This window comes from Sander lucioperca, chromosome 2 (assembly GCF_008315115.2).
Source record: "Sander lucioperca isolate FBNREF2018 chromosome 2, SLUC_FBN_1.2, whole genome shotgun sequence".
NCBI classification, from domain to species: domain Eukaryota; kingdom Metazoa; phylum Chordata; class Actinopteri; order Perciformes; family Percidae; genus Sander; species Sander lucioperca.
The window spans coordinates 41932540-41952269 of record NC_050174.1 but is presented as its reverse complement, the minus strand read 5'-3'; the positions used below and the strand labels follow the sequence as shown (position 1 = coordinate 41952269).

The 19730-nt window shown below is 42.1% G+C and overlaps 1 protein-coding gene across 1 annotated transcript in view; it reads left to right on the top strand.

Annotated features, from left to right (window-relative positions):
• The window catches only part of LOC116050552 (transmembrane protein 132D), a 33284-nt gene extending 13815 nt beyond the window's left edge, over nucleotides 1-19469 (top strand). Inside the window, exons 3-9 of the mRNA XM_031300702.2 lie at nucleotides 1043-1180; nucleotides 6151-6343; nucleotides 8448-8591; nucleotides 15770-15975; nucleotides 16250-16514; nucleotides 16718-16909; nucleotides 17617-19469. Of these exons, the coding sequence (XP_031156562.2) occupies nucleotides 1043-1180; nucleotides 6151-6343; nucleotides 8448-8591; nucleotides 15770-15975; nucleotides 16250-16514; nucleotides 16718-16909; nucleotides 17617-18930 (2452 nt within the window). The 3' untranslated portion in view covers nucleotides 18931-19469. The remainder of the gene's footprint in view (nucleotides 1-1042; nucleotides 1181-6150; nucleotides 6344-8447; nucleotides 8592-15769; nucleotides 15976-16249; nucleotides 16515-16717; nucleotides 16910-17616) is intronic.
• Nucleotides 19470-19730: the final 261 nt, after the last annotated feature.

Here is a 19730-nt window from a genome sequence, read left to right as displayed (position 1 = left end):
ATTAAGAGGTCATCTTAAATATTTCAATTAAGGTAATGCATGTTGGTAGACTGATTTGTTTCATTGTGCTGAACAGGCCAGCAATGTCTCCTTTTCTTTCAAAGTCAAACGCCCAGCCCAAAGCAGGAGAAGTGTATAGAATGCTGTTGCTCCTATCTTAGATTACACCTCAGAAATTCATAATGTGCTTAACACTTATGTTTATCTCAAAGATCCAGAGATAAACCACACAGCTTTGCATGCAGATGAAAACCAAAGAATTACACAAGGATGATGTTCTGAACTATTTCAGACGGCTTGTCTGAGTCTTATTATGAGCACAGAATAATAAAGGAGCTATACTTTGTGAGAAAAGTTGTACTTATGAATTATTAGTATTGTTGTAACAGAGGGCTGGAGTTTTACATGTGTGCTTCCCCTGGCCTTACTTGATCACAGTTCTTGTAGATGAATATCTCATTAACATTTGACCTACTGCAAGCTGCGTATACTGGCCAGGCCCACTGGGAAGGTGTACATGTTTGGCTGCATAATGCGGATCATTTACAAATTAGAGGCCAAGAAAACTAATGATCGTTAGTACAGTTTAAATAATGAGCACACATAAGGATGAACACAAAGAACACCGCTTTCTTCCAAATGCAAGAGGTGATGAGGGTGGTTAGGTAGGTGGATGGCAGTAAATCACAGATTTTTATTTTTTGACACTTTGACACAAGTCTAATGAACATTCAGTTGTATTACTGTTCCATGTGAAATATGAAATGTATGAGGCTGCCTTCTTGTAACAGAAATCCAGGACAGGTAGTTTGAATGAATGAATAAATCAAATATATTCTATGTGAGGAATTGTATACCATACACTGGGAATGGAAACTGTAATAATAATTTGTCACAAGCAAATAAAATAAAAAAAATGTTATAATATAATAAATATAAAAATAATAAATAAACATTCATTGCCCCGAATTCCATTGGTTGTTATTACGGGACACTCCACATTTACACATTCTTGACCTTTTTCGTTTTTGACTTCCCACAGAGCGACAGTAAAGAAAGGTGTGACCTTTCGAACAGCGACACCCAGTAACGCTTTACTGTGGGACATCACTCTGGATATGGGTGCAGATGGAGCCATCGCGGTTATTTGTCAGAGGAAGGCTCCTATACCTGGGAAAAGGCAAGTCGCTTCTCTTTACATCACTCTGTTTGCCACTGTATGCTATCAATGTGTATCTAGTGTGTTGTCGCTGGAAGTTTATACATATTCATAGGCTTCAGTTGCTATTGTTTGAATGGACAAATAACACTGCAAAGGTCCAAAGGGAATTTTTCATGTACTGTTGGTTGCCAGTGTCTCTTGCTGATAAAAGTGGCATTTTTGTAATGTATGTCCTGCAAAGAATATCAGTATTTGTCTCAGCAGCTGTGGAGTAAAAGACAAACTACCTGTGCTGTACAAGCCTGACAAGGGCTTACTGCAGAAGCATACTGTGCTACATCCTGGGAGGACGTCTTTTATACTCTCTAAGCACAGGTTTGCTGCAGGTGCTCCTGTAAAGTTGCCTCTTGTAAACAGCTATTGCTTTTCCCCCTTTATTGTCCACTTCTCATCTGTGCTTTAATCCTTTCTAAACATGTACCAGCTGTGCACATCCATGCATTCCTAGTATGCAGTATTTTAACCTATGACTTAAAGGCTTCAAGCAGGGAAGGTTGTTATAGCAAAACTGAGCCATTTTCAAACTAAAACTAAAACACTAAAACTATTTACAGGACATGTTCAGCTTGGTCTGATCCAACTTATCTCATTGGGCTTCTAAGAAGTACTTAACTTGCCCCATAACCTCATTAAAAAGAACTACATCCTAGCAGCCTTTCAGATGTCCTTTTTATTTTCAGCTGAGTGCATTTCATTGAAACGAGGTGAGCTGAGTTCATTCCAGAGTTAAGTCATATACCGGTAAGCGTGGCCAATGCCTCCTGAGATTACAGGACACCTTTTTTAAAAAGGGCATAGGAAACACAGGGTAAATTGTTTGTCATGCCCTCTTAAGCCTTCTCTGTCTTGCCTTGCTGCCACAACAGCAGCCTTAATTTAAACCTCTAATTCAGTTCATATTTTATAGGCTATAGCCTTCAGGAAAATGTAAACTCTAAGAGTCTATTTAACAGCCATGCTAGTGGCTATAGGGCAGCGGTACTTGCTAAATGCTAACATCAGCATGCTCACAATGTTTATCTGTGTTTTAAGCCCCCAACGTCTCCTTCCAGGCCTTCCTGCCTGGAAGGCACTAGGATTAGGCAATGGTTAGGGTTAGGGTTAAGGTTAGGGTTAGGTGCCTTGAAGTCAACAGTCGCAGTGCTGCCTGGAAGGAAAGGTTGGGGGCTTAAAACACCATTGAGCTCTCACAATGACAGTGCTAACATGCTGATGTGTAGCAATTATAATGTTTACCAAGTTGACCATTTTAGTTTTGCGTGTTAACATGCTTACACCACCACAGACCACCATTGGACCTTATTTCGGAAAACATATGTACGGTAGTGAATGGGGAAAAACAAATTATTTTTTGATCCCGTTTGAATTGAGCCATGAATGAATTACACATATGATGTTCGTCAATTTAAAAGATAATTTTGCAAGTCAAGACAGTCTCAGTTTGTTGAAAAACTGTTGAAGTATAAGACGTAAAATACGTAATTAGAAAGACTAGTCACCTCAAAGTCGCATAAGTGACATCTTGCTGAGGCTACGATGCCTGTGTGTTTTGTACCCGGATGTAACGTTACTCACACAAGCAGCGGATCTTGCTCGTTCTTTGTTCTCGGCTGATAAAAAGACGCTGTATAAAATACATCAGTGTATTTCATCACGTGTAATTCATGGCACAATTCAAATGGGATCAAAAAATTATTAGTCTCTCCCTGTTCACTACCGTACATATTTTTTTTCCGAAATAAGGTCCTATGAGGTCTACCGGAAGGGGAGGGACTTCGGAGGGATGTCATTAGTTTTGCAAGTATTTGGTTAGAAACCAAAGTACTGGGCAAATTAAAATGTTGACTTGATGATGGTGCAAGATGAAAAGTAAAGGGATTACCAAAGTTCATCCTGAAGGAGATAGTGTGGAGACATTTCATTTACAACCACAAATGCAAGCCCCACTCACCCACCCTAGACCAATGGTCCCAAAGAGTCAAAGCTGTCAACTGTATGGAAAATATAACAGCAAAACTACAATTCAGGGTGGACATTTATTTAGAGAGGTGGTCACCTGTTATACCAGTATACAGCAAACAGCAAATAGAGTGTACAATTTTAACAGGTCACTTACTGTATAATTTGGAAAGTAACTCTTCACCTGTGTATGTAACTTCATGTAAATACTATATGTATCTGTACCATGTTGTGTATGACTCTTTGTTAAGGATCTTGTTTCAATAAATGTTCAAAAAAATAAATAAATAAAAATGCCAACCTAACGGTGGCACTAAAGGAAAAGTCAGGGGATCACCAAAGTCAATAGGATTTATCCTCTGGGGACCATGAATGGATATGGATAGACATTTCTGTCTGGATGTAAGTTGTGGGCCGACAGATTGACCGCTATCGTGGCCGATAAGTCATCTAACGTTAGGTGAGCTAACTGTTCTAACTGACCATCCAGCTGTCTTGAATAAACACAAATACATTCAGGAGAATACTATTTGCCAGTGCTCCAAAAAACGGATCCGTTGAGATTGAATTCAAACAGTAAGATTATTTCTGCCTCTAGAGCAGCTCCAAGAAACGCTTGTAAAACTAAAGCTCTAATCTGTGTGTGAATGGTTGGCATAGCTGGAAAAGAACAAGTGTATGCTGCCAACTTTCCCAGGATGAAAAAACAAAGTACTAATAAAAGTAGACAAAAGAAAAACCTTTTAAAGTGAACTTTGCTTCAATATAAACTAAAAAAAGATTTATTTACTACCTTACAGGATAGGTTTATACTTTTAGGAGCTAAACATGTGGGTTAGTCTGACTCGTGTAAGGTCATACATCAATAGACAGACACAGCTTGCTTTAAACAGAGACAAAACACTGACCTGGTGTGCTTGTCATAATGTGTTTGACCTCATTACGTTGTTTTCCCCATTTGGCATGGATTATGACATTGTTTATCACAACCTCTTTATGGGTTAACATATTCTTTCACTCAGTCTTTCTAATCCTCTCCAAAATGTCATGAAACTAACAGAACCCCTGCAGAGTGTCCACTGTCATGCCACTGTGGGGATTTTTCTGACTTTTTGTCTTCCTGGCTTTAGTGAGCACTACACGTATTTGCTGTATCTGTACATTAAAGCTTGTTTTATCCTCTGTCACAGCAGCTTGGTTTAAATCTTAATATTAAAGCACTACTACTCACAGACAGACTGTAAACAAGTTGTTGAAGCATCATCCTGCTGCAAACTTCACAAGAGTAACTGAGGGCGTAAATAGCACAGCGTCATCCCCTATCTTACAGATATTTGTGTTAATGCACGCTTAAGAGGATATATGCATACTTATGGAAGTCAAGCATGTCTTGTTTTGATACTTGAGCAGAATGCCATTATTATCTTTTAATCTCAGGTCTCAGAGCAATATGCTAAGATTATTCAATTACACTAAATCTCTGTCTTACCCTTAATAAGGGCACGTATAATGGAGCACTGAGTGAGATGGGGGATACTGCGAAGGACTTTTGCGTGCTTTGTTGTTGAGTTTGGAACTTAATGGAGGATTAACAAAATATGATTTGCAGTTTCTCCAATTGTTGTTGCTTTAATGCAGAAAGGCAGCTGGTACGCAGCCCTTTAGAGGTCATTTTCACGCAGTAAACAGGACTTACTGTGTGTCTGTACAGCCCTGACACAGATATTTATAGCATTTACACACAGATGCACTGTGGGTCTGATAATGTCCATGTGGGTATGTGCATGCTTATTGTGTTTTTGTCCACCAATATATCTTTTCTATAGTTCAATAATAAAATAAAACCCAGGATACAAACTTGGGCCATGGGAGAAAATTGAATCCATGGCGAGGACACTCTGTTCTAGCTGGCATCACTGAGAGGCCATTATAAGTTACAACGGCTTTTACTTTGTTGTGTATGCAGGATGCTGCTGTCCTCATACCACCTTTTATTCAGTTCACATTTAGCAGTACCGGCAGCTCAAGGATAGGGCCAGCACAGGGAAATTCAGCTCTATTTTATTTATTTTTTTAGTTTACATTGTGAAAATGCCTAGAGATGCAAAGCCCTCTACTAAAAAAAGAGCACAGGGTATTGTCGCAACTACTGCGATCACATCTAAAAATGTCTACACTTTCTTTCCACAGGGCCGAATTCATAAAATTACTTTTGAGCTTTTGATCACCAGAAAGTCTCAATCTTCACCTGTTTGTTTTCCCCTGACAGTAGACATTAACGTAATGACTGAATTCATGCAGCCTAATACATAATGCCTTTGCATCATACAGTGAAGTGTTATTGATGCCTTCTGAGCTGTCAATATGTCACAGCAGCAATGTCACAACATCATATTTCTATACCTGTGGTTAGTGGTTCTGTGACTATGAGGATAACTAAAGTTTGGCTCTGCTCACACTGGCTGATAATGCTTCCATTCAGTTATCTGTTGTTTTACATTTGAATCAAACGGATTTGGATTCACACTGACTCGTCCTGTACCGAGAGCACGAGCCACAGTTTGAAGTGCAGGATACACACTGTGGTATAATCACTGCACCTTTTCTCAGACATGATTATCTCTACAGGAATTTAATGTGCCGAGAGAGAATTGCAGACCCTGATGGTGACATAATCCTATTAAGTATCAATGGCTGTGATGGAAAGATTCTGACTTTCTGGTGCTAATTTGCATTACGCAGAAGTTGAAAGAATTAGATCCCTCAAACAAATGTAGCACTTCCTGTACCAAATGATAATAGCATAATATGACAATGGAACGCTGCAGTAACATCAATTTTATAGTGTGTTGTTTTGCATATCAACCTTTGCATGTTTATTTTCAAGAAAACCACATTTGCTGTACTGGAATTATAGACAGGTACGAATACATGTATGGTATGTCTAACTCATCCTGCTTCCTACTCAGGCTTGACAGCAGTCTGCTGGAGGTGCTTCAGATGGATTTTGAAGTGGAGGAGCTGAGCAGTCCTCTCGACAGTCAGGTCATCGTATGGAGGCTAGAAATACCATCCGCGTCCAAAAACGTAGCCAAGACCGAAGGAGCCATGAGGATCTATACTACTCAGAGAGACTTTGTTGGCCTGGCCCCTCTTGTAATGGTGAGTCAGCTGACACCTTCCATGTCACATCTAATAATGATTCAAATCGACATTGACGTTACTGACAGCAGCATTTCCATTAATGCCAACACTTCGACTACATTCTTTGAGCATGGGTGCATGGAAATATTATAATGTGCACTTTGCTCTGATCCATTCCTGTCTGGTTTGCATACACAGATGGCATTGTTTGTAAATGGGATCTATTTTGAGCAGAGAGTGACCTTGTGTCGTTCACTGTCAGCTAGCTGATGTCTCTCTTCTGTGTTGTTCTGCTCTGTTCTGCCGTGCAGCATGTGGTCATCCTCTCTATTGTGCTTCTATTTTGGTGCCGCGGGCCTATTTATCATGCTACCTCTATAATTAATCTATGATATAATCTCCACTAAATACGGAACATTACACAGGAGTTTACAACACTTTGAATTACAATACTGAATCTGAGTGTACTGTATGTGTCTTCTTTGTATGCCATTGTTTGAAAGAATGACATGCCAATGACAACCTGTCACATACTAACTACACTCGCACCACCTTATTTCTTAGCATTTATTTATTAAATGTACAATTAAAAGTTAATAATTATAATTTATGCTGTACTTTTGGGCAGCAGGTTACTTACAGTATATTTCACAGTGCTGTCTGCTGCATTTCCATCATAGAGTAATGAGGATATGCTACAGTATTCTGATTCGTGAATTTGACATGGTTCATCTCTCCTGTGGATTAGAAGCTGACCTCAGGCAGTGGGCCAAACACGAGGAGATTTGATGGTTGGCTCGAGGGATCATTAGCACTGACTGATCACTCCGAGCCTTGCTCTGTGAACTCCATCTACTGCTGCAGCTCAATACTTCTATATAATGGCGGAAGCCTCACTGACACAGGCTTCAGATCTGTATTTTTTAACTATACTGTAATGACAGCTGAAAAAAAATTAAATAGATGTTCGGTTATTTCGGCTTCATTTAAACCAGTTTTACAGTCGAGGGACACGTATCCATGTGCTTCATGTTCATACTCTTGAGTGGCCAAGTGTCTCTTTAAATTTGATTCAAGCGATCGGTCACAGAAGTTGACCGGGCTGTGCTCCACTGCTCTCATACTAATTCACACACACAGTATTCAATTATTTCAACTTCATTTAAAGCAATGTGTTTTTACAGAGGATGACACATATCCATCTGTTTCGTTTTCATGCTTTGATCATCCATGCATGCATTCAAATACACGCATGCACGCACACAGTGAAGCAGACAGATACCATTCTTACAGTATTTATAATAATCATATTCATATACATTTATTTTAACAAAACGCCATTTCATTTATACATGTACATAGAAACAAGGAAAAAGACTTATGGAATAGTAAATGGACTGTATTTATAGAGCATTTTTATCCAAAGCGTTTTACAACTCGCCTCTCATTCACCCATCCACAGACGCAGTGTACTCACAGGCCAGTTGGAGCCACTTACCATGCAAGTCACTGGCCTAACCATCCTGAGCAATTAGGGCTCAGTGTCTTGCTCAAGGACACTTGGACAAAGGGACCCAGGGATTGAGAAACCAACCCTGCGATTAGTGGACTCTGCTCTACCTGCCACAGACGCCTTATTGAATAATACATTGAGCGTGAAAGCACAGGCTGCACTGTAGATGTGCAGAGATTATTTTTAGTCCACGTCCGTGGCTGTAGTTATTTGGTCATGTTTGAGTGGATATGGCATTTCTCTGAGGGACATGCCTGCGCAGAGAAGTCCCAAGATTAGCTCTGCCTTCCATACGGTGACCTGGCCATCACCCAGCCTTAACTCTGCCCCCTCCCCCCCTCCTCCCGTCCACCTGGCTTCCCAAAGGGGGCCCAGCCTTCTCACCTCATCATCAGGACTGCTGAGTCACTGAGCCACACTTCATTGCCTCTATCTTTCCTTCCTTCCTCCTCTTCTTCTTCTTGCATCCCACAGCGCTCCAATCCCAAAAACCTTTTTGCACACTAAAATGTGAAATGAAAGCAAATTATAGTATGTGATTGGGTTGTTGATTTCATGAGACTAAGCAATATGTAATGACTTTGGCTGATTTTCCTGGCCTCTCTGCAGGACACCGAGATCCTGAACACAGCTGTTCTGACTGGAAAGAAGGTGGTGATGCCTGTGAGGACAGTAGCGGTGGAAGAAGACGGAGTGGTCACCGATGTGTCTGACTACACAGACTGTAGCTCCACTGATGAAGATGTACTCAAGGTAGGATTTACCGCCACCTGCTCCTTGTAACATGCCTGCGCATACTGCAGAGGGAACAATAACCTTCTGATACATCATTTTTAGTTTCTTTGGTTTCACACATTCCAAGTAAATGATTTTACTGTAGCGTAAATGGCTTTTTAGAACGGTTTAATTATGGGGACAATTTCTTTTACACCTTTGTAGTCAACCTTAATCACTTTCGCTGCAGAAAGTTCAATCACTACTTGTAAATGGTTACCTGAGAACAAAACATTTATTAGCAGCAATAAATGAATGAGATGTTTATGTCTTGTCTGTCAGCCCTGAGGCTAAGGGGCGGGAGGGCAATTTAGAGTGGCTGTTAAAAGAAGGGGCAAGGTTGATTTCACGTGTGATGGTAAGGACAGATGCAGACACATAAGTTGTACCAAAGTCACCTCTCTTTTCCACACAGTAAAACTAACTATTAGCTGTGCTCCGACAACACTGCCCATCAATCTCCCCGACAATGAACAACCACTGGGCGGAATCGCTCACCACAAATGACCTCACAGTCTGCCAGTGCCACTGCGCTACCATCCTGTGACTTGTCACTTTTATCCTGTGAACCTGAGCACGGCCGACTGCCAAAAGCCGGCTTTGTTTACTTATGAAATTGAAAGTCAGGTCCCCGGCCCCTGAGGTAAGAGGCCGTGAATGTACTTACTCAAGGGTAAAGTGGCATTGTAAACATAAAAAGACATGCAGTGGACTCCAACCATCTAATACATTTTTTTTATTGCTGGTCAAATATGTCCCAAAGCAGGTTTAGCAAACGTGGCGTACGCACAAAACGGGGCTGAAAATGTGCATACGCCACTTCCCACGCAAAGGTTGTGATTTATAAAAAACAAACTTGACGGGAGAATGTGCGGTCCTCCACGCAAACTCTGACCCATGCGTATGCACATTTTGGAGACAATGGGAATTGGCGATGCAGATGGTGAGGTGGTGAACTGAAGTCAGACTGCAGAAAGTAAATTGGGAATAACGATTACTCGTAATATGTTCAAGTATTGATGTCTCACGCACATTTATTCACTCCATATCATCCATGTTACCGTAAAGATTAAATCCAGCAGTGCTATTTGCGCCTGTACTGAGTGATACTTGTTCCAAAAACACCTTGTAAAATCCAACTCAAATCTTGAATAAAAATTCATTATTAATGTTTAATCGGCGCTGTCTCACCGTCACATTGTCTGCTACGGAGAGCAGGAGGAGGAGATGGCCCGACTGCATGGATTACAGGATAGCATCAAATACCCTACCCTACTATTAGATAACTGCAGAACACAGTGTAAATAACTAAATATATGTCTTTAACACTGTGCATATATCATCAAATGTCAAAGTCTGGAAATACAGTCGTTAAGCTCTCGCGCAATCGTTACACTTAATGTCCTCGTTATCGGTCCGAACTTTAATACTGTTCATGACAAAACCTGCATGAAGAAAAGTGTGTTTGCCTATTAGACTTTCGTCTTCAAATTGTATCTCGGGTGGGGGGGATGTCACTAGTTGATGCTGTGATTTTGGCGAGGTGTTAACAATCACAATATGCTGTAAACATACGTATAAATACTGCGGTGAACCCGTGCGTAATGCTGCATGATGGCACTGCTGGCCCTGCAGGAGGACTACGACAATGGAAGAAACAGGAGAAAAAGAGGCTTCAGGGACAATGACGATGACTGGCTAATATGCCGATTTTAATTCCCTAAAGCTGCGCTCTTGGATCTCTATAATGAATTGGGGAAATACAGGTCCTCGCCACTTTGGGGGCAACCGGCTGTTTCCAGAGGGAAATGGCAGACAGCTAAGTGTTTTATATAAATATTATATATAATCTTCAACTTTATCACTAAGGCTTGTTTGGATATAATATATAGTTCTGTTAAATCTTATCATATAGGTCTGGTATATCGAAGCTGTCCCCGAGTGCCGAAATGCCTGCCGTTTTGGAAGTATTATTAATATAGGTAGTCTATAGCAGTGGTTCCCAACCTTTTTTCCTTGGCGCCCCCCCTACTCATGTCTTAGAAAAGCTGAGCCCCCCCCGAAACCGATGTTGAGGTAATTCTCGAGATACAGCCTTACTTTCTTTTTTGATACAGAGGAGTTATCACCACTTTTACGTTTCTCCGCCATGTTTCATTCATAAAATAGTGACGCCGTGGTGGCAGGAAAAATGAGGATGATAGCTGCTAGCAGCTGACCTGATGACAGCAAGGGTCACAGGTTAAGAGGTCCCGGAGGTTTGGCTTACTAAGTAGCCTGCCTACAATTTTAAGCGAGAGCAAATATATATATACACAGACTTTTCTATTTATTATATATTCTAGTGTATTGTCATAATTTATAACAAGAACATAACGTGCAAATATTTTTTTTTTTACCTCACCCTCAAACAACCGTCATGATTCGGCATGATTCGGCATAACGAAAGAACAACTGCCAGGGTCATTAACATACTGATCAGCATTCATGAGGTGCTTTGCATTGACTATTTATGGTTAAAAATGGGCGTGTACAGGGCGGGATAAGAGGCTGATTCACATACGCACACTTGTGGGCAATCTGTGATTTATAAAGGGAACATTGCTTACAGATGTGCGTACACACGGTTTTATAAATCTGAATTGTTTTTGGCGTACGCCATTTTTGGCTTTTGGGCGTACGTACACTTTTAGTAAGGATCCTACGCAGTTTTATAAATGAGACCCCAGATGTCTCAGCTAATAAATAAATGTAATATGCTGTTCATAGTGTTGCTCCATGAGGAGATTCGCATTCCAGTGTATACAGTAAGTGCACATGTATTATGGGTGTCAGTTATAAGAAAAGTTGGATTATGTGTCTAGAGGCCCGATGTGGTCTAAACCATTCTTTTCAACCCTGTATTGTAGCCGTCTTTGCTGTTGTTTTAAGCTTACGGTAGCTCTCAGTGTATTTGCTGATCCAAGAGCAGCTTCAGTCACAAATATTCCCTTTAATCTTCTTAGTCTAACAGCTTGACTCTGATATCTTTTCTCTTCTGGTGTGCCTGAAGAGTATCAAATCTGCTCGTGATAGATGGGGAAAGATTTATCTAGAATGGATAGCTCATGTGACAAAACAAAAGCAAAACAAAGTCTAATCTGCATTGATGGAAAGGTTTTCCAAATGTGTATGAATGATGGAGAGACTTAAAAAGTGCACAGGCATTCTGTTTGTCAGTTCAGGATTCAATGATTGACAGCTGAACATTACAGGGACATATTGAGCATAGATGTCTACCTAGTTGATTAATCAGGACTTTTTAATGGCGTGGTATAGCAATTTGACTAAATGATTTACATCAAGCCGGAACTCAGTGTATCGCTTAAACTTAATTTGCCCCATTGCAATAATTCATTTTGCATACTCATTAAAACTTATTAGGGCCCGAGCATGAAAGTGCAAAGGAACCTATTGTTTTTGTAAGGATTATTATTCCGCATTTTTGAGGGGCTTAGCATGCTGGAAAACTCACAAAAATTTGCACACGTCAGACCTGGCAAAAACTACAAAGTTCTGTAGTGCGTTCGAGCGTTGCCAGGGGGCTCCATAGCGCCCACTATCGAGCTTCGGAATTCTGAAAAAAATGAGAAGTTAATATACCAAATTTTGAGGGAACATAGGTCTTATCTTGAAGTCCATGGAGGATTTTTTTTGAAATTTTTCCACCTGACAGGAAGTCGGCCATCTTATTTTTCGTGCGAAATTCTTCATTTTACGAACAGGTGTTTTAGGACTTCACGAAAACTCTCGAAGTTGTGCAGCCATGTGCAGAATAGGAAATTCTTTGATCTGAGTTCACATTTAGGCTTGAGAGTGGTATGGTTGCTCTATAGCGCCCCCTAATTGGTTTTAGCACTTGGGCATATTTTTGACGGCCTCAATATATACGAAAACTCACAAAAATTGGAGCCCAAATAAACACCTGGGAGCTGTGCGAGTTTGTACAGCCATTTGGCCTATACCTGTAAGCGGGCTCCATAGCGCCCCCTAATGAGTGGAAAGCCTTAACTTGGACATAGTTGCTCCGATATTCACCAGATTTACTACACATATTGCTCTAATCATTGCGGACATATTTCCAATTTACCTTCATTAGCTCCGCCCAACCAGAAGGCGGCCATTTTTAATTTATTAATTTTTCATGTGTTTTACATTCTTTCAAACTCCTCCTAGATGGTGATTCCGATCTTCACCAAACTTTGCAGGTACTATCTAAGGACCCTCATGATGAAAAGTTATTAAAAGAATTTTGATAGTTGAAAATATGCGAAAGTTAGGGGGGACCAACTTCCTGTAGGTGGCTGTCGAAACAGGAAGTTGCGTATCTTGGCCACAGTTATTCCAGTGATCACGAAACTTGACACAGTTGTTCCTCATAGCGGGTTGAGCATCCATGCCAAAGTTTGAGTGAATCGGCCATTAGATGGCGCTGTTTCAATTCAATTTTTTTTTATTAATTAGCCACATCGCGATAAATGTGAAACCTACTTTGTCTAACTCCTCCTGGGCCGTGAGTCTGATCTGCATGAAAACTTGCGTACAGACTCAGTGTACCCTCATGACAAAACGTTATCAAAAGAATTTTGATAGCTAACACAATGTGCAAGTTATAGAGGACCAACTTCCTGTAGGTGGCTGTCGAAACAAGAACGGTTGTATCTTGGCAAAAGTAATTAATAGTAATAATTTTGATCCGGTAAGTTTTGGTTTCACACTGCAGTTATGCAAGCGCACTAAAGATCTATACGTGAAAAAAACTACGTCCTGCCGACATCACATACGTGAGCTGCGTCTCCAGATACTTATAATTGATTGTTTGTAGACGGGCTTCCCTGTCCTCTCTAACCCTCTCTCTGTGTCGGAGTTTTTTCAACTGACTGCTGCTCTCCCCTACTGCCTGCTGCTCTTTTTGTTTTGTTGTGATGTTGAGAAGCAAGACACGGGAACTTTCTTTCTGGAGCATTTATTCCGAGACAAACGGAAACCTACACTGTACATTTACTACCACTTAACAAATAAACTGCTGATGTATTCTCTGCTCTGATAGCCGACAGCTGTCTGCTCTGAGCGCATTCACCGTCACACACTCTCTCATGTAGCCTACACACTAAGCACCGAGCTATTCCTTAAAGGAGCTTCCCCGGTCTTGTAACACAAGGAGAGCCTGCCAGAACTTCTTGTATTTGGTCAGAAAGTCCGAACCATCCAAAAAATGCTTTCACACTATAAACGAACCGGACCATGGTTCAGTTTAGTCCGGACCGAGACCACCTCTTTTTATCAGACCAAAATTTGGCCTTTTGATCCGGACCGTGGTCTGGGGGAGGTTTCACACCTGTAATTTTGGTTCTGATCAAACTGAAAAGTCCGAAAGTCCGGACCAAATGAGGTAGGTGTGAAAACGCCCTAACAGTAGTTCCGCATGTTTTATTTATTTATTTATTTTATTTAGTGACGCGTCGGCGCATTTACGTAATCGATGACGTCGTCGAATCGTCCAAGCCCTACAGCAAAGTTCAGAGTTCATTTTTAACTGGTGACGGTTTGCCTCGCCCCATATGATTAAGCCACGCCCCCTTTAATAACTGACCCGTTTCTTGTACACTATTGTGTGAGGTATCATTGAACTCTGCAGAGCGTTCCCTTTTCATTGGTGACGATTTGCAGTGTCTGAGTACCGCGCAAATGCACGGCCGCAAGGAGCGGCATCTGCCAGTACCCCCGACATGCTGGGAGGGGCGAGGGCCCGTTCATCGCTGCTTGCAGCTTTAATTTAACTTGTTTTCTTTGCACAAGGAAACTATTGTCACAGCTGTGTCAGTCAAAGGTGCATTTCAGTATTTTCTTTTCTGCTTATATTTAATACTCTACCAAGTGATGAAATTCAAATCCCATTTTAAACAAATGTCTATTTTGACACCAAAAAAAATGGGATATTCTTGGCTGCAGAATGAGATTGTGACTAGGATGAGTGGGCGGATGGCACATTAAAATGGCATTCCCTTTCAAGCAATGCTTCAGATTATTATTTGAACAGGGCTCATGGAAGTTCAGTGGAAGACGCTTCTGCGAAAAAGTAGAAAAAAGCAAAGTGTCTTAGATCACGGATGACTGGTTGACTGCCTCCACACCGAATTAAAAACACGAGAACTCTAGATAACTTCACTGGAACTAAATCAATCCTTGTCTATTGTTCCATGCTTGCATTATACATTTTTTTCAACTCTTGAAGGGCTTCAGTGCCACGTTTTAAATCTGCTGTTTGGATATAAATCAAGCATAGGATTATTCGCAGGCAAGAGGCCAGGGCATGTCGGCTAACAGCAAAGGATGACACGTAGTGATGTGGTCATTCTAAAGCTTAAAGCTCTGGTCATGGGTGCAGGATGACTGATGCACTGATGACACAAGATCCTCTCAAAAATAACATGTCCCTGTGTGACAGCATATCCTCTAACAAACTGTCGGGTTCACGCGAATGAGAGCGGGGATCTATGTGTGTATTTGTATTCCTCCTTAGGCTATCTGTTAAAGTCACAGTTTTTTTTTTCTTCCCTCCATTTCCCTGTGTACTTCCAGAGGGTTGGTGACTGAATCTTAATGCTGCGTTAATTATCCAATTTGTTTAAAGCAGTGGCTTTGACTCGTGTCTCAAAATGTCCATGAGATCTTTGAGCAGCCGCCCAAACTTGCCGAGGTCACCTTTGAAATCACGGTGTAATGAATGCATTTGGCTGTGAAGGACTGATGTTCAGCACTGAACCACATGATATTTTGATTAACATAAAATTCCAATGCTGCCTCTTCCTAACGCTTCAGACCGGTGATCATCGCAGTAGTTTATTACAGCCAGCTGACATTACTATGGTAACACATGCAGTGCAGAACTGCCGCAAGGCCATTCGTTGTTGTAAGAATGGCCTATTTGTTAAAACTGTGACTTTTATGAGAATATTTGATTATTTTTTGTCATTGGTTTGATGACAACACTCACATTCTGAGTTTGATATAGATTGTTTACACAAGCATACTTACACAAACACGTTGATGTTATCAGGGAAATTAAAATGATAAGACATTTGTTGTCTCTTTATATATTATCTTTTCCCATCCAGGTGTCGGACAGGTGTGACTATGTTTTCGTGAATGGCAAAGAGACGAAGGGCAAGGTGAAGTTGGTGGTGAACTTTACCTACAGCTACCTGAGTGCTCAGCTCGAACTGAACGTGTGGATGCCTCGACTCCCCCTCCAGATCGAGGTGTCAGACACGGAGCTGAGCCAGATCAAAAGCTGGAGGGTACCCATACTAACCTCAAAAAGGTGGGACACACAAACAAACCATTTGCTTTACATAAAGACTCCCCTTATTTGGTTTCTACATGAGATTTCTAGAAGTGCCCTTTAGGCCATACAAATCCAAATCATATCTCTCCGAGGGTTTAGGGTTTGACTACATTATGTAATGTACTGCAATATCTCAACGTGATCCAATCAAGCAAAGAGACAGGGTTGAGTGATTGGAGTATAGCATGTCAAAGCATTTACCATGTGAAAGGTATGATTTGCAGTGTGTGTTTTTGTGCTCATTTCCCAGACCTGGCTGGACCAGTGAGGAAGACGACAGGAAGGGGAAAGGCTGCATGCTGCAGTTTCAGCATGCCCTGGTGCGGGTGCTAACTCACTTCTTGGCAGAGCAGGCGGACCCTCGGGATCCTAAGGCCTATTTCCTGGGCTCGGATTGGCAGGTGGATGTCACAAGGCTGGTTCGATACTTCATGAAGGTGGAGGACCCTCGAGTGGCAAAGCTGCAGGCGGGAAGGGTGCTGTCAGGACGGGACCTCGGGACCACCACCATCCAGGTAATGAACTGAACTACTGCTTGGATTAACCATGCTACGAATAGCCTGTTACCAACGCCATAGCAAGAAGCAGCTAGACTCTGGACTGGATGGGGAAGTTTTCTTTGTTTTACTTTGAACCTGATGAACAGAACAGGTCCTGGCAAGGAAATAGTCTGAAGCACCCTCACTAATTTACTGTATCTGATGATGTTCTGTGACAGGTGTTTTCGCCACTGTCTGACGCAATCTTGGCTAAGACGACTATCAAAGTCGTGGATGACAAAGTGACCATCACAGAGTTGGGGGTCCAGCTGGTTACAGGCCTCTCTATGACTTTACAGCTCAGTACTGGAAGCAATAGGGCCATCCTGGCTACAACGACCACACAGGAGGTCCTACAGAGCCCCAAACAGGTAACAGTCTGAATCCATTTAAATGTCTTGAAAGATAAAACAGTAGTCTGGCTATCACCAGACCAAGCGCAATCTTTTAAGATTGAACATTAGTCTGGGGAGTCTGCTCTGTATTTTCTACTGCACAAGAGGCGTGATCAACGGGCATAGTTCAAATGACTCTGTACGCAATTGGATAGTCCTTCAAACAATCAGACCAACGATCCAGGTGACGTCAACGGTGACACGACCGCAACAACGGGGTTTGAGCTGAGCTCCATTCTTTTGGCCACCAGCGGGGCTAGCTGGTAAATTAGGCTTTTACCAAAGCCGGTTGGTAGTAAGGCAAAAACATCCTTCTTTTCAGGACAAGTTTCTGTTCCGTTTTCAGAGAAAACTTGCCTTTAAAATCTTTTAAAACAGCAGTGACAGCGGCATCAACGGGTTACTGCGCTTTGGTGGCCGCAATGCTGAATGTTAAGAAAAAGGCGCTGGTCGTCGCTTCTCTATCGCCATCATGTTAAACCCGCTAATAGCGCACCAGGTGGATAAGCCAGTTTGTGATTGGTCCCCGCAGATTTGTAACGGAAGCAGGATAGAAAAATCTACAGGTTTCCAGCCTGAGCTGCAGGGCGAAATCGCCGGCGGTTCGGGCTGGGTTTACCCAGTCTAATAAAACAGTAGATTAAAAGCACAATAACAATTTCTCCTATTTTCTGTTCTTCCAGGAAGCTTTGGTGAGTGCCTGGCTGCAGTTCAGTGATGGCAACCAGACGCCTCTTGACATTTATGACCCTGCTTACTACAGAGTGACAGTGACTTCTCTCGATCTGGGGGTGGTGTCAGTGCAGGGAACTCCTCCCGCTGTAGTGGCAGAGGGTGAGGGCGAGGGAGTCCTGGTCAGAGTAGAGATGTCCATCTGCGAGTCCTGCCAGAAGTCCAAACGCAAAAGCACAGTGGCTGTGGGCAACGGCAGCCTCAAAGTCAAGTTTCAAGTGAAGAGTTGGCGCCCAGACCGCAATACCAACAATACCGACAGCAGCAAGGACGGCAGTTACTATGGGAACAAAGGGGAAGAGGTGGACAGGGAGAGGAAGCAGAGGAAGCCGTCCCAGGATCCTCCACCGCGCAACTCAGCCTCAGATAGAGAGGAGAGTGCCAGGCAGAAGATCACAACCACGATCAAATCTCCAGAGCGAACCTTCATCACCAGCGGCAGCCTCGGAGGAGTGGGTAAGAACAGCAATTTGGGGAACACCGGCAGCCCTACCAGCGTGGTGAATATCAGCATGATGAACAGCCCCAGTGACAGCAGCAGAGCATATGGCTCAGACAATGTGATAGTGGAGGATATGAGCAGTGTTAGCTTTACCAGCACTGTGAAGGCCCCTGGCAACTTGGTGAACTATAACAACTTCCCCACCAAGGTGGTGGTACCTGGGCAGGAGACAGGAGAGGTAGAAACTGGTGGCGAAGAAATCTTGGGCAACAGGCCGCTCACAGACTTAGAGATTGGCATGTACGCTCTGTTGGGAGTCTTTTGCCTAGCCATCCTGGTTTTTCTGGTTAATTGTATCTCATATGTTGTTAAGTTCAGGCACAAGAAGCCTCCCTGTCATGGCCAGGAGCCCACGGGGCACAGGCATGACTGGGTATGGCTCGGCACAGACGCAGAGCTGGTGATGAGCGTGCCAGGCAGTCCTGTCCAGCAAGACTCCCAGACTACAACCACCGTCATAGACATTGGGCCCGATAAGACTGCCTCTCTGTCCAGAAGGCCCAGTTGTCTGGCCTCCGTTACAGACTCGCCCCTCAGCTGCGTGGGCTCCCTTAGAAGCAAACCTATGCACACCGAGTCCCTCCACTCGCCCACCAGCAAGAGAAAGAGAGTCCAGTTCACCACCTTCTCCACTCTGGAGCGCCAGCATTCGCCACATCTCCCGCCCAGAGAGAACGGCCATGGCATCCACTGGGTTGGGAAGGAGGACAGTTGTGAGGAGGAACCCCAAGTGCCCATTACACAGCCTGGGGACCAGTTATAATAAAGACTGTGATCAGACCTCACATGTACAGTAGATGTGGCTTTGATCACCTCAATGCCTTTGTTAAGTCCAATGACTGTCTAGAAAATGTGATTTTGGAATTGCCCTCTTCATACATTTCATTACCTATGAATGCCTTTTACATGTGTACTGTATATTATTGTTAATATTGAAGTGTGGATGCGTGTTAGATGGTTGACCAGATGGACTCTTATTTACACAATGTTAAAAGCCAAACCCAATTGTTAATGCTGCATGTGGATAATATTTGCACTCACATGCTGGTATACACAGTACAAAGACACACTGAAAAAGTATCCCACATAACAAAAACAATATATTGATTACCAGTTATAATACAGAGCAACAGAGGTCAGATAGATATCTGTTTCACCAAAAATGTGGCTTTGATTAAACATAATTCTAGCTGAAATGGGTGTTTTCTATTATGCAATATCCAAGATCCCTTTCTTTGTAAATTTAACTTAATCTAATTTTCATTTGATTTTTTTTTCATTAAAAAACACTATGAACTTAAATATTGCCTCTTAACTTGATTTTCTATGTTAAGCACCTACCAGAGGCATATAATCTCTAGTAGCAGTATGCAGGTCAGTTATTGATGTTATCTATATTTTGTGTAATGCTCAATTTTACAGTTCAGTAGAGGTGTGAATCTTCACTGATCTCCCGATTCGATTACGATTATCATGTCAGCGATTCGATTCGATATCTCGATGCATCACAATGCGTCAAATACATTTTTCTATTAAAGCCATATAGGATATTTAATTCATAGA